The following is a 14,459-nucleotide window of genomic DNA, read 5'->3' on the forward strand; positions in this document are numbered from 1 at the left end:
CTCTCTCCTAGTCTGGCCTTTGAGCTTTGGCTTAGAGGAAGTCATAGCTCTTGTTTGAATCACTTAAAACCGTGCATGGATTTTCAAAAAGGGAGCCTCTTCCAATGAAAATTGTATGTGAATCAGACTTCACCCACAGTTAGCTGAATTTCATTTTGGGTACCCATGTTTTCCTCATTGTTATCAGTTTGTTCATGCAATTTTCCACCTTCACCTAACTCTTCCTCTTTCCAATTCTGCTGCACATCGATGGGATAAACCTCCGAACAACCCATCGTCCCCGGCCTAACAATGTTGTTGTTAATGTGTTCAGGTAGTTCTTGCTCTCGTATAACTTTCCTGGTATCCCAATAGATACAGTAGAGAACCATTTGGAGGACCCCAACGATGAAACCGAGTACGTTCGGTAGCTATTTGTACAAGAAACATGTTGAAACCAACAATTAGTGGCAAATTCTCCATAAAGTAATAATAGACTAGGGTAAAATAATAAAACAATGAGGAACTTACAGCAATGTAGAGATCCTTCATTAGCATGCCATAGCCGAACCACATCACTGCGCTTAGAGTGAGGAACAAGGACAATAAAAATGGCATGTACTCTACACTCTTGGTGCGTATGACAAGCCTCTGCAAAAAAAAAAAAAAAGAAGAAAAGAAAAGAAAAAGAAAACTACATAATAAGAAAAGAAGAAATATATATGGGTGGCTGTATATAAACGTATGAAATTGAAAAATTAAAATGTTTTCTCCACATTAAATGAAATTTTAGTGTTTTTCAAACCATGAAAATGGATACCGTGCACAGATCAATGTTTAAAAAATGTAGACTACATAATTCTATTTCCTTTCTATTAGAGCAGAGAAAACATTTGGGCTGGTTAGGCAAAAAGCAACAAAATTATCTTAATTTTTATCCTCACCATGATGCTAAGTGGAGCCACAAAGACGCAGACAGAAAAGGTGGCGCAGACCCATCCGAGAATTTTAAGACGGTTTGATCCTTTAGCTAATAGGAGAGTGAAGAGAAGAATCAAAGAAAATACACCAAGGTTCAAACCCAATAGCAGTTTGGCAGTCAATATCTGCAACTCCAAAAACAAACTTTATTAGAGAGATTATTAGATGGTCTTATAATAATTAAATCTTAAGCAGTTGTTTTTAAAATGAAGAAGAGGGAGAAGATCGAGTCAGTTTTTCAGTACCCTAGCATTCCGCCGTGCGTAAGCTATGAACATGGCTATGTAAATAGTTTCTATGATACATCCAATTGTATTGATGGTGATGAGAAGGGAAGCATCAGTCTTGAGAAATGCATAATAGATCCAAAGCATTGCGCTGAATAGTGCAACGACATAAGGCACAGATTGAAATCCTTCCGTTGATTTCTTCTGGTACACTCTATAGAATGTGGGTCTGCGATAAAGTTAAAATTACTCCACCTCAATGAACAGCTTAATTACCATAGAAACAAATTAACAGTAAAAAAAGTGCCAGAAACAACAAAAAACTTACAGTGGGGCAAGGTACACCATGAATGACACAATGTTACCTATCATTAAAGAAACGAAAGATTAATTAATTAATATTTTATCATTAATTAATAGAGAAGCTTATTAAATAAATATGAAAAACCATGATGCTACAAGAAGGGTAGCTCATGAATCTGTTAATCATACGTACATAGATTAATATCTAAAGGGAAACTAGTAACAGTCTTTGTTCATGGAAAACATATTAAAAATGTGGAGTAGATTTAATAGACAAAAGTACATTTTCAATTCAAAAAATAAAATAAATTATATTCTAGTTTATTATGATTTATACCATGGACAATGAAATACAACTATAAGGAAAATGAATTAATATCCGTACAACAAGAGATTTGCACCATAATTCTTTAAATAAGTGCGGACAAGAGGGTATGGTAATAATTAATTATAAAATATTGGGAAATCATCATAGCCCAAAAGTAACATGAATGGTGTTGTTTGAGGTTTGATGGGGAGTAATATTATATCATACTTGTGAAACCAGATTACCAAATACCTCCAAAGGAAGAGAATGAATAAAATATAAACAACAAGAAAAAGACTATCAACCAAATTCAAATTAAACCAAACTCAAGAAGAACAAGAAAAAAGAAAGAACATGAAAGGAATCCATTTTAATCAAACCCGGCCACCAAATTTATAGTACTAAAACTCGATGGGCACACTTGAAACTCATCCGAGGTGACTCGATACAATTGGAAAATTGACTCGAGTCATTGAATGAGATGGGGATGTATAATTACAAGAAATACATAGAAAAGTATGGAACTCAGGTATTTCAATATAAAATTTCTGTATGAGTCTCAAAGTAGTAGACTGAGTGGACATGACTCGGTTCCATCCCAAGTCGAGTCGAGTTTCCAAGTTTTTGAACCATGACAAAAGGTAGAAGAAGAAGAAGAAGAACAAAAAGTTGGGTTAAGTATGAAAATTGAGAACTCTATGGCTACCTAAGAGGCCAAAGATGAACTTAGGTATTTCAATATAAAATTTCTGTATGAGTCTCAAGTGAGTAGACTGAGTCGACATGACTCGGTTCCTTCCCGAGTTGAGTCGAGTTTCTAAGTTTTTGAACCATGACAAAAGGTTGTAAAAGTTGGGATAAGTACGAAAATTGAGAACTCTATGTCTACCTAAGAGGCCAAAGATGAAAGTCCAGCGATGGTGCATGGTGAAGATGGCCATCTTTGTAGAAAAGAAGCAAAAACAAAGAGGGAACTCTCCTTGAAGCAAAGTAGAGTGAGGGTATTGGAGAGAAACCCTTTCTAATTTATAGGGTTGAGGTGATAGAGGTGTCAAATCCCTCTTGTTTGAATATTGTGCACAATTGTAGATGATGAGATTAAATAGGAAGAAGGTAGAGAGTTGTTGTCCTGATAGTGAGGGGGATGAAAGGCAGTGAGGGGGATGAAAGGCGGGGTTGGACATTCATTCCCCAACCGACATGGAATTTTACTTCACTCGTTTGAGAGTGTGAGAGCTTTCGCGTGATCACCAATCCCCTTTTTGCCGTTTCCATCCAACTGAATACACGCCTCCCTTTTGTCTCTACTAAACCCCTCTCTCTCTCTCTCTCTCTCTCTCACGCACACACAATTTTAAAGAGTCATTTTTATTCTCCATTTCTCTATTAAAGAAAAAAAGAATTCTTTTACTGTCATTCTCTCTCATTTTAAATATAGGGCTAGGATTTTTTTTTCGCCCCCTGTAGGATCATGCGCCCCCCTGTTCAAGTGAATTGACGTCAAAAAGTGTTAAAGTCTCCCCACAATTCACGTGAAAAGCGGGCGCTTAATCCTACAGGGGTGAAAAAATCATCTCCTTAAGTATAATATGAACAAGAGAGATTAAATAGGAACCCACTTTGATCCAACAGCAGCCATTTAAAAAGTGGGCTGCTGTTGTATCAAATATCAACGCTGGTAAATCCTACACTTGACTTAACGCTCAGGCACCATATTAAATCTCTATAAACAAAACCCATAGTTACTTCTCTCTCTTTCTCTCTCTCTTCATTTGCTCTCTTTTTAAACAGCGTATAAAAAAACTCATATACTTAGTCATATTTACGAGAAATTATGGGAAGTGATATTTACGCCCCTTTTGATCACCAGGGACACCCGGTGCGAGTGTATCAATAACTAAAGGGGGGCAAATGTACTTGACGTCAGAAAATTTAGTGGGTTTGATTGCCACGTACACTGGCGCTGGGTGTCCCTGGTGATCAAAAGGGGCGTAAACATCACTTCCCGAAATTATATGATGAGTGGGCGTACAAACATGTAAAGGTGGCACGATGGAAGTATTAACCTTGATATTTGATCCAAAAGCAGAAACTGTTGGATCAAATATCAAGGGCGGTATCGCCATTGCGTCTTTGTACGCCCACTCGTCATATAAAATCTCCCAACTTACTCTCTCTCTCTAATAAAGGAAGAGGTTGAAAATCCAAAAAAGGGACAAAACGAGAGAATACACTTCTTTATCTTGTTCTCTTTTTTTCCTTTTGTGGTTTTCTTTGTAGCTGCACGTAAGAATTTATTTTGTTTGAAGCCTTCTCTACTCCTTTTCCATTCTTCACTAATTTGGTTGTTGTGTGAAATCTCTCTCTCTCTCTCTCTCTCTCTCTCTCTCTCTCTCTCTCTCTCTCTCTCTCTCTCTCTCTCGGACACTTCTAGATTATGTCACTGCACGGATGACATTTGTGTTTGCAGTTATAGAAGATAATAAAACATAAAAGAATGAAAAATGCAATCATTAATAGGGATTTGCTAGCGTACATCACAAAGGGTTTGTTGCATGTTAAAGCAGCCACCTCGTGAATGAAGACAAAATAAGTGAGCCTATGTGGCTGCTCTGACAAGCAACATACCATCCTCAAAATGCCTTCTGCGATGGTCGCTAGCAAATCCTTTTGTGGTCTCTATATTATGTTTGATTTGCATGCCATGCTGGTGTAGACACCCCATTTTGAACGGACCCTAATACCCCTAAAATTGGACAAACCCCAAAGTTGAAAACCCAAAATTGAATAAATCCCTTGAAAGATTGTCATTGTCCTAAGAAGAGTGCCCTTAATTTCCTGCTCGGAAAAAATTCAGAGGAAAAGACAAGTCAAGTTTGTGTCACCATCAATGTTGTGAAGATGAGAGTGCATTATCAAAGTAGAGGAGTGCCAATATCAATCCATGTACTAGTTGAAGCAGAAAAGACGAGCTGAATTGTGTAACTGAATTTCAATGAGGTGCTTTCATTTGTGCTTAAGGTGAAAAGAGGGGTGCGTTATTGAAGAAGGGGGTTGTCCAAGCAGAAAAGTGGAAAAGCCCTTCATTTACTTTGTTGTGCATAGAAGGGGGGTGGGTTAAGTGTATAAAGGAGGTGGCTGTTACATGAGATAAAAAAATAATAATTTATTCATTACATATAAAAAATCGGAAAAAGGGAGAGATGATTTCGTTTGGGTTTCTCTGAAGAAACCAAAACAGAGAGAGAGAGAGAGAGAGAGAGAGAGAGAGAGAGAGAGAGAGAGAGAGAGAGAGAGAAAAACCAGATCTCGCAAAACCCAAACCCGATCCAACCTTCATCTTCTCCGGCGTATACACCGGAGCTCCGGCCGGTCAACCTTTCTTCATTTCACCACCGGCTAGCCACCGCACTCCTTCTCCGGTCAAAGCTCATCTCCTCCGGTAGAATTTCACACTCTGGCCGACCTTCATCCTTTCCGATCATCTGTCATAGGTTCAGGCAACCTCCTTTTTCTTTATTTCTTGTTTTCAAACCCTAGGTTTGTTTAGAAACCATAGATTTAGTTGGAAACCCTAAATAAGATTCCAAATCATAGGTCTGTTCTTTCTTCTTCATTTTTCTTCGGTGAAAATCATCATTTCAGGCTACTCACCTTTGGATTCTCTTCTTTCTTTAGCTGTTGTACCAGTTTTCTTTGTTATTCTCTAATTGAAACCCTAATTCAAACTCCAAAATTTTAGATCTACATCTTATAACCCTAGCTTTGTATCTACAAGCCCTAGAATTTTTTAAATTCCTCTTTCTGAAACCCTAACCATTTTTACCTTCTTCTCCAGCGATCATTGCCGGAATTCAGAATCCGGCCGAGACCTTGTCTTTGATTTTTCTCCTTTATAAGTTGTTGATTCACTTTGCCTTCTTAGATCTGTTTTGGAAGCCCTGCAATTTCATTTTTTCTAGTTAGAAATCATAATTTCTTCACCTAATTTTTCCAATCGGATTTTCCTTCTCCGGTCAAAGCTCATCTCCTCCGCTAGCTCCGCTTTGATCGAAAGCGGTCTCACTTCGCTTAAGAAGCTCAAGCTCAAGGGTTGCGTCGAACTCTCAGATGAAGGGCTCTCTTCAAGATCTTACTTTGAAGAGGCTGAGGAAATTGGATGCTCAGAATACACAGCTGGGTGAATTTGAATTGAATGATTTTAATGAAGAAAAACTCTACCCAGAAGAAGAAAGGGTTATACAATTCGTATGGTAATTATAGTCTTGAGAGGTTGTGTTTGAAAGACCTATACAACGCTCGGCTTTTCGCATCCCTACTATCTTCATCCAAGGGATTGAAGACCCTTATCGTGTGTCGGAGCTCAGGGGATTGGGATCCAATTTTGGGGAATTTACAGTGCAGTTTAATTGAAATTCAGATGGAGAATATGCAACTCACTGATGCTGGCATTTTGCTATCTCCTCTGTGTGTTTCGACCTCGAGGTGTTATATGTTAGCCGGGTTTCGGATTGTACTGATGCCGGATTTTCAGCCATTGGGAATCAGAGGTAAGGAGAATTGCAAAGGTACGAAAGAGAGTTCAGATATTATTATTTCATTACATGTGGCTGATTTTACAAGGAATTGGAAATAGTTTTTGTGATCTTGTGTTTAAACCTTATTCAAGCTTAGCCTAATTTGAAAAGGTTTTGATTCAATTGGAAGAATAAGGTAGCGATTATGTTAAAGTATTTTTATTGATATTAGCATTATTCTATCTCATTTGTGGCACAAATTCAATTAGTCCTTACTCTTTATGCTTTCAAAACATTAGTTGAAGGGAATGGAATGGGGTCTTCATTTGATTGAATGTTAGTGATAGTAGTTTGGAGTAATAATGTTATTAGATATTTAAGTCAATTTTATATTGTTCCAGCTACTTCAGTTTTGTGTGTTCTAATTCTAAAAGTTGAGTTGAGGACCTGTGTTTTATTTCCATGCTCAAATCCTTATTGTAGCATAGCAAAAATGGTTATGTTCACATCAGACCTCTTGCTTTAATTGTTGTGAGTGTAATATGATTCAAAGTGATAGTATGAGGATAGCCTATTTGTTGGTTTCGCCTGTTTCTATTCGAAATTCATTTAGACATTTGGTTACTCGTAAGGTGAAATTGATGAATTAGTTTACTATGATGTAGTTGTTTAATGTAATGATGTCAATGATAATGTCGCTTTGTTTATGTTTGGTCAAGAGCACATAACTGCTGTCCTGTAGGTTGTTCCACTCTTAGCCATGATTTGTATTTCCTTAAAAGCATGTGGTTGCTGTCCAGTTATGAATTTTTCCCTTTCTCGACTGCAAATGCTCAAGATTTTCGAAAGCAAGCATATCAATTTTGTAGATCTAGTCGAGTCGGTCATTTCGACATATGGCAGCCCAAATTTGGCCAAAAGGGCGATGAAGGAGTCATCCTAAGCCCTCTTTTAGGAGGACTTGTTTAAGTCCTGTAGCATCCCTTTCTCTTCATTTTAGAAGACTTTCTAAGTCTTTTAGATATTCTCTTTAGACATGTTTCATTTGATTGATGTTTCATTTGTTTGTGATCATGCTAGTTTACTTGTTTGTGACCACACTAGTGTACTTGTTTGTGATCACATTAGTTTACTTGTTTATGGATCACGCTGGTGTACCTGTTTGTGAGCGCACTAGTTTACTTGTTTGTGAATCACCCTTGTGTACTTGTTTAGTGTCTTTATCTCGGAATATGTTCCGAACTACGTTGGCTTGATCCCTTTCCATAGGGTACGTAGTGCAGCTTGGGATCCACATCCCAGGTCCAGCCAAACCTTTTAAAAATAAACATTTTAAACCTTCAAAAAATATAAAATTCTTCAAAACCTTTTCGAAAAGATCTTCCCCTAGAGTTAGGAGTATGTCCTAGCTGTTTAGGGTGTTTTAGAGTTAGGAGGCTGTCCTGATTTGTATTGATATAGTGTGTCCTGTCGTGTGAGTGTCCCTAGAGTTAGGAGGCCTCGAGTCGATCGGTTAGACATTTAGTCGAATCGATGGCTAGACTAAGAAGCATATAGTCAGCCCATGGTTTCTTTAGGATGCACAGCCTAGTTACACATAGGATGTAGGGCCCACCTGCATTAGCTTAAGGCTAACCAACTTGCATTAGTTAGGGCATATAGAGAGTCCTGAAAATTACAATTCATATGAATTTAAGCAATTATACAAAAAGCTTTTAAAAATCAGTCGAGTCTAGTGGATCGAGTTTAAGATAGCGGTTCTAGATGGTTAGGCATCGTAGTTTAGAATAGGTCATCGAACTACGTTGACTCCGATTCTTCCCGAGGCCGGGATACGTAGAGCAGCTGGGATGGACGGCCATCTTGGTCCGAGTCAAGTCCTGCATTAGAGTTTTAGGGTTTGCCTTGTACAGTCATGTATAGAGTTGATTTGTATAGTGTGTTTTGCTGTGTTTTCTTATTTTCTTGTACTGATCCTATACTTTTAGATGTAGCGTGCATGTGTTTGTCCACCGGAACTTAGACACTCATTAGGAATGTCACTCATAATCTAGCTATGCTTAGGTGGCACACTTCTTTCATTTATCTTTTGTATGCTTATTATTTCTATTATCAGGAAATGCATGCTTAGGTAGACGACTCCTGAGGATTGTTCTCATTTCACATGATTTTACCCAAAATTCTTTGGATCTAATAATAAATGGCATAAGAGACCAAGTGCTTGCACTCAGACGAATTGGAGGCGCTCTTCGGACCTTCTCCATTCGTAATCAGGCACGAACCCATTCATTTCTGGTTATCCATGGTATACAGAGCATATTTTTTTTAGGATCCATGGCCGTATACCATGGATGGCTACTCTGAGTTTTTTTTTGTTTTGTTTCGAGAGTTCCTTGGTAGAGCTCTCCTTCACGTGTGGATGATCCTAGAGGCCGCTGGGGGCTCGTCCCCCACCTCTCTCCCGGATCGAGGTCCACAGCTGGGCATGATTTCCATCCCCAAATTTGGCATGACTTGTGTTGGGTTTAAGTCCAGCCTAATAAGGGCTTATTTGAAATTTGTTTTAACTAGAGGGACAATATGGTCTTTCTATACCTAAAGCATATATCTAAGTGTGGCCCTAATCTTTGGCAACTAGAGAGACAACACAAAATAGAAGAAAGAAGAGGGGAAATTCGCAGGAAAAGGGGTTTCTGCGCAGCAGTGATCAAACCGACGATCAGAGGTCGATCCGTGGTCCGATTGAGCTGATTTTTGGACAGCAGGTTTGTCACATCTTGATCTACATTCTGAACGGTTGGATTGTGATTTGAAGTTCTCTAAATAAGGTTTCTGGGTCATTTACGGACATCAAATTTTGGGTGAGATCTTCACCATTTTCTTAAACTTTTTCTTCTTGTTTGAAGTTGATATTGTTGCTCTATCTTCACTCATATTTGTGGATTCCATTATTGTTGGAATGAGGGATGTTTATCCCGTTGATGATGTTGAGAATTAGGTTTTGTACCTAAAGTATTATAGCGGAGATTTGGGTGGACTCCGAGAAAGGTCCCGTGGTTTTCATCCTTCACGTTGAAGGAGTTTTCCACGTAAAAATTCTCTTGTGTTGATTGTGGTTGTTTGTTGATATTTTTTGTGGTTAATATATTTTCATTGTTTGTGTTCAATCGTTTTCTCACAGGTTCGATCAAAGTGGGAAAGGGTTTTTTCCCAACATAATGGTATCAGAGCATTCGGGTTGTTTGCACACAAGGTGTTTGTGATATTGCTTGAGAAAAGCAAGGTTGTTATTGACTTTGATTGAACGATGAAAACAAATTTGAATAGAATGATCAGCTTGAATTGAAGGAATTATCATGTTTGGAGGGGTAAAATGGAAGACCTTCTATATGTGAAGCGTTGGCACCTACCTGTGTTTGGCGATACAAAACCTGACAACATGACCGATGCCGATTGGACTCATGAGCATAAAGTTGTGTGCGGGTTCATTCGACAATATGTGGATGATAATGTTTTGAATCTCATAAGTAAAGAATCACATGCCAGGACTCTGTGGAGCAAGCTTGAATCGTTGTATGCGTGAAAGACAGGCAACAACGAGATGTACTTGATAAAGCAATTTATGGGGTTGAAATATAGAGATGGACAATCTATATCCGATCACTTGAATGAGTTTCAAGGAGTGATAGATCAACTTTCAGCCATGAATATTAAATTTGAAGATGAGGTACAAGGGCTTTGTTTGCTTTGTACTCTACCAGACTCGTGGGAGACATTTCGTATGTCGTTGAGTAATTCTGCTCCTGATGGTATTGTCAAAACGGACTTTGTTAAGAGTGGCATTCTAAATGAGAAAATGAGAAGAAAAACTCAAGGTTCTTCGTCCCACTCTGAAGCTTTGGTTGCCGAAAACAGGGGGAGAAGTCAAAGTAGAGGTCCAAAAGGTAAACACAAGAGTCGAAGTAAGTCACGTTCATGGAAAAAGGATGTTGAGTGCTATGAGTGTGGCAAGAAGGGCCATATTAGGAAAAATTGCTTCCAGCTGAAAAGAGAAGAAAAATGGTAGTGACAACAATGAGAAGAAGGATCACAATGATAATGATCGGGTCACCACTGCTACTGAGGAGCTTGTCATTGTATGTTATGATGATAATGTTAATTTTTCATGCAATGAGACGAGTTGGGTCATTGATAGTGGAGCTTCGCTTCATATCACATCAAAGAATGAGTTCTTTACTTCTTATACGCCAGAGAACTTTGGCACATTGAAGATGGGCAATGATGGCTTGGCCAAAGTTGTAGGTGTGGGAGATGTGTGTTTGGAGGCAAATAATAGAACAAAGCTGGTTCTCAGAGATGTCTGACATGTACCAGATATTCGTTTGAATTTGATTTCAACTGGAAAACTTGATGAAGAAGGATTTTGCAATACCTTTAATAATGGACAGTGGAAACTCACCAGAGGCTCATTAGTTGTGGCTAGAGGAAAGAATGAGTCTTCTTTATATTTGTTACAGGCCAAAATTTTCAAGGGTATATGTAATGTTGTGGAAGATGGGAATGCAACTGAGTTGCGGCACAAGCGACTGAGTCATATGAGTGAGAAAGGTATGGGCATATTAGCTAAGAAGAATTTACTCTCTGGAGTGAAGAGTGCAATGCTTGAGAAATGTGCACATTGCTTGGCTGGGAAACAGAGAAGAGTTTCATTTCAAAGTCACCCTCCTTCGAGAAAAGCAGATTTATTAGAATTGGTACATTCAGATGTTTGTGGTCCAATAAAACCCTTAACACTTGGTGGTGCTGCTTACTTTGTTACCTTCATTGATGACCATTCCAGAAAACTTTGGGTTTATGCCTTAAAGACGAAGGACCAAGTGTTGGATGTATTCAAGCAGTTTCAGACTTCAGTAGAGAGACAGACAGGAAAGAAATTGAAATGCATCCGGTCAGACAATGGTGGTGAGTACATCGGACCATTTAATGAGTACTGCAGACAGCAGGGTATTCGACATCAGAAGACACCTCCTAAAACACCTCAGTTGAATGGTATAGCAGAAAGAAGGAACAGAACATTGGTTGAGAGAGTCAGATGCCTGATTTCAGATGGCAAATTGCCAAAATCATTTTGGGGTGAGGCTTTAAGTACAGTGGCACATGTTATTAATTTATCCCCCACTGTTGCTTTAGATGGTGATGTGCCTGACAGAGTTTGGTTTGGCAAAGATGTCTCTTATAACCATCTAAGAGTATTTGGTTGCAAAGCATTTATCCATTCCGAGGGATGAGAGGTCCAAATTGGACGTCAAGACGCGACATTGCATCTTTCTTGGTTATGGTTTTGATGAATTCGGCTACCGACTTTACGATCCAGTTGAGAAGAAAATTGTGAGGAGTCGAGATGTTGTTTTTGTTGAGAATCAGACCATAATGGACATTGAGAAGACGGAGAAGATAGTATCCAGAGATTCTGATATGTGGGTCGATGTTGACTCAGCCCCATCCATCGAGTTGCAGACGCAGTTGCAAGGTCAGGATGACGTCGATACTCAGTATAATGTTCAGGATCAGATTCCATATCGGGTTCATGATCAAACTCAGAATGACCAGCAGAGTGCAGATGACAGTAATGCTCAGGCAGATGGTGTTGTTGATGTTCAGCAGCATGCACATACAGTTCCACCAGCTACTGCTTTGAGGAGGTCTACCAGATACCGCCATCCATCCATTAGATACTCTTCTGAGGAGTATGTGCTACTAACATATGCAGGTGAGCCTGAAAGGTTTGAAGAAGCAATGGAGGATGCGAACAAGAAAGACTGGGTTGATGCGATGCAAGATGAGTTGAAATCGTTGCATGACAATCGCACCTTTGAGTTGGTGACATTGCCTAAGGGCAAGAGAGCTTTGAAGAATCGATGGATTTATAGGTTGAAGGATGATGGGAATTCTTCACATCCTCGATACAAAGCTAGGCTGGTCGTTAAGGGTTTCAGTCAGAAAAAGGGAATTGACTATGATGAGATCTTCTCGCCTGTTGTGAAAATGTCTTCAATCCGAGTTGTCTTGGGTTTGGCAGCTAGTCTTGATCTTGAGGTTGAGCAAATGGATGTGAAGACCGCTTTCCTTCATTGTGATTTGGAGGAAGATATATACATGGAGCAGCCAGAGGGTTTCAAAGTGAAAGGTAAAGAGAACTATGTTTGCAAGCTAAAGAAGAGCTTAAATGGGTTGAAGCAAGCGCCGAGACAATGGTACAAAAAGTTTGAGTCTTTTATGGGGGAGCAAGCCTATAAGAAGACAACTTATGATCATTGTGTCTTTGTAAAGAAGTTCTCAGAAAATGACTTCATCATTTTACTGCTCTATGTGGATGACATGCTTATAGTTGGCCAGAATGCTTCAAGGATTGAAAAGTTGAAGCGAGATTTGAGTAAGTCGTTTTCAATAAAATACTTGGGACCGGCTTAGCAAATTCTTGGTATAAGGATCAGTCGTGACAGAAAGGCCAAGAGGTTGTGGTTGTCTCAAGAGAAGTACATAGAGAAAGTGCTTCAAAGGTTTAAAATGGATAAAGCTAAAGTGGTGAGCACGCCTCTTACTACACACTTCAAGCTTAGTAGGAAACAATGTCCATCGAGTGAGAAAGAGGTGAAAGACATGGAAAGAGTTCCTTATGCATCCGTCGTGGGTAGTTTGATGTATGCAATGGTTTGCACAAGGCCAGACATAGCTCATGTGGTTGGAGTAGTTAGTCGGTTTACTTCAAATCCAGGAAGAGAGCATTGGAATGCAGTAAAGTGGATCCTACGATATCTCCGAGGCACTTTTAGTTTGAAACTTTCATTTGGAAGTGAGCAGCCGATTGTTGTTGGGTATATTGATTCAGACATGGCAGGGGATGTTGACACCAGGAAATCTACTTCAGGCTATTTGGTCAATTTTGCAGGGGGAGCTGTGGCTTGGCAATCAAGATTGTAGAAATGTATTGCCTTGTCTACAACAGAGGCATAATTCATCGCAGCAACTGAAGCTTGCAAGGAGTTGCTTTGGATGAAAGGGCTTACAAAGGAACTTGGTCTCACTCAAGAAAGGTATGTGCTACTTTGTGATAGTCAGAGTGCTATCCACCTCGCGAAAAATTCCACTTTTCATGCGAGGTCGAAACATATTGATGTAAAGTATCATTGGATACGAGACATCTTAGAGTCTAAAGAGTTGGAACTACAGAAAGTACATATCGAAGCTAATGGTTCAGATATGATGACAAAGGCACTTCTGAGAGAGAAGTTTGATTTTTGCCGGCATCTGGCCGGCATGGATTTCACTTGAGGAGTTAGTGTTGGAATCTCCCTCATTAGGCTGGAGGGGGAGATTTGTTGGGTTTAAGTCCAGCCCAATAAGGGCTTATTTGGAATTTGTTTTAACTAGAGGGATAATATGGTCTTTCTATACCTAAAGCATATCTCTAAGTGTGGCCCTAATCTTTGGCAACTAGAGAGACAACATAAAATAGAAGAAAGAAGAGGGGAAATTCGCAGGAAAAAGGATTTCTGCGCAGTAGTGATCAAACCGACGATTGGAGGTCGATCCGTGGTTCGATTAAGCTAATTTTTGGACAGCAGGTTCGTGACATCTTGATCTACATTCTGAACGGTTGGATTGTGATTTGGAGTTCTCTAAATTAGGTTTCTGGGTCATTTACGGACAGCAGATTTTGGGTGAGATCTTCACCATTTTCTTCAACTTTTTCTTCTTGTTTGAAGTTGATATTGTTGCTCTATCTTCACTCATATTTGTGGATTCCATTGTTGTTGGAATGGGGGATGTTTATCCCGTTGATGATGTTGAGAATTAGGTTTTGTACCTAAAGTATTATAGCGGAGATTTGGGTGGACTCCGAGAAAGGTCCCGTGGTTTTTATCCTTCACGTTGAAGGAGTTTTCCACGTAAAAATTCTCTTGTGCTGATTGTGGTTGTTTGTTGATATTTTTTGCGGTTAGTATATTTCCATTGTTTGTGTTCAATTGTTTTCTCACAGGTTCGATCAAAGCGGGAAAGGGTTTTTTCCCAACAACTTGCACGATACACATTGCATCTCGAGCATGATTTCCACCTTCAGATTTAGCATGATTCGGGCATCAA

At 39.2% G+C, this 14,459-nt stretch overlaps 1 protein-coding gene across 1 annotated transcript; it reads right to left on the reverse strand.

Moving 5' to 3' along the window:
- Positions 1-2,738, reverse strand: LOC143845888 (bidirectional sugar transporter SWEET15-like). The gene is made up of 6 exons (XM_077354294.1): positions 2,687-2,738; positions 1,516-1,552; positions 1,206-1,416; positions 924-1,085; positions 511-630; positions 1-410 (listed from the first exon to the last, which is right to left on the reverse strand). The coding sequence occupies exons 1-6, from the start codon at positions 2,736-2,738 to the stop codon at positions 123-125; spliced, it is 870 nt and encodes a 289-aa protein (XP_077210409.1). The 3' UTR covers positions 1-122.
- Between the last annotated feature and the right edge of the window lie 11,721 nt (positions 2,739-14,459).

This window comes from Tasmannia lanceolata, unplaced genomic scaffold (genome assembly GCF_043159265.1).
Source record: "Tasmannia lanceolata isolate RefF3 unplaced genomic scaffold, GAP_Taslan_0.1 ptg000015l, whole genome shotgun sequence".
NCBI lineage: Eukaryota > Viridiplantae > Streptophyta > Magnoliopsida > Canellales > Winteraceae > Tasmannia > Tasmannia lanceolata.

Bases quoted from the DNA above. Each gene is read 5' to 3' on its own strand.
- LOC143845888 (XM_077354294.1), bottom strand. From the start codon at position 2,738: ATGGCCATCTTCACCATGCACCATCGCTGGACTTTCATCTTTGGCCTC. The intron at 1,417-1,515 runs GTAAGTTTTTTG...ACTTTATCGCAG, and splicing joins ATGGTGTACCTTGCCCCACT to ACCCACATTCTATAGAGTGT. The intron at 631-923 runs GTGAGGATAAAA...TTTTTTTTGCAG, and splicing joins TGGCTCCACTTAGCATCATG to AGGCTTGTCATACGCACCAA.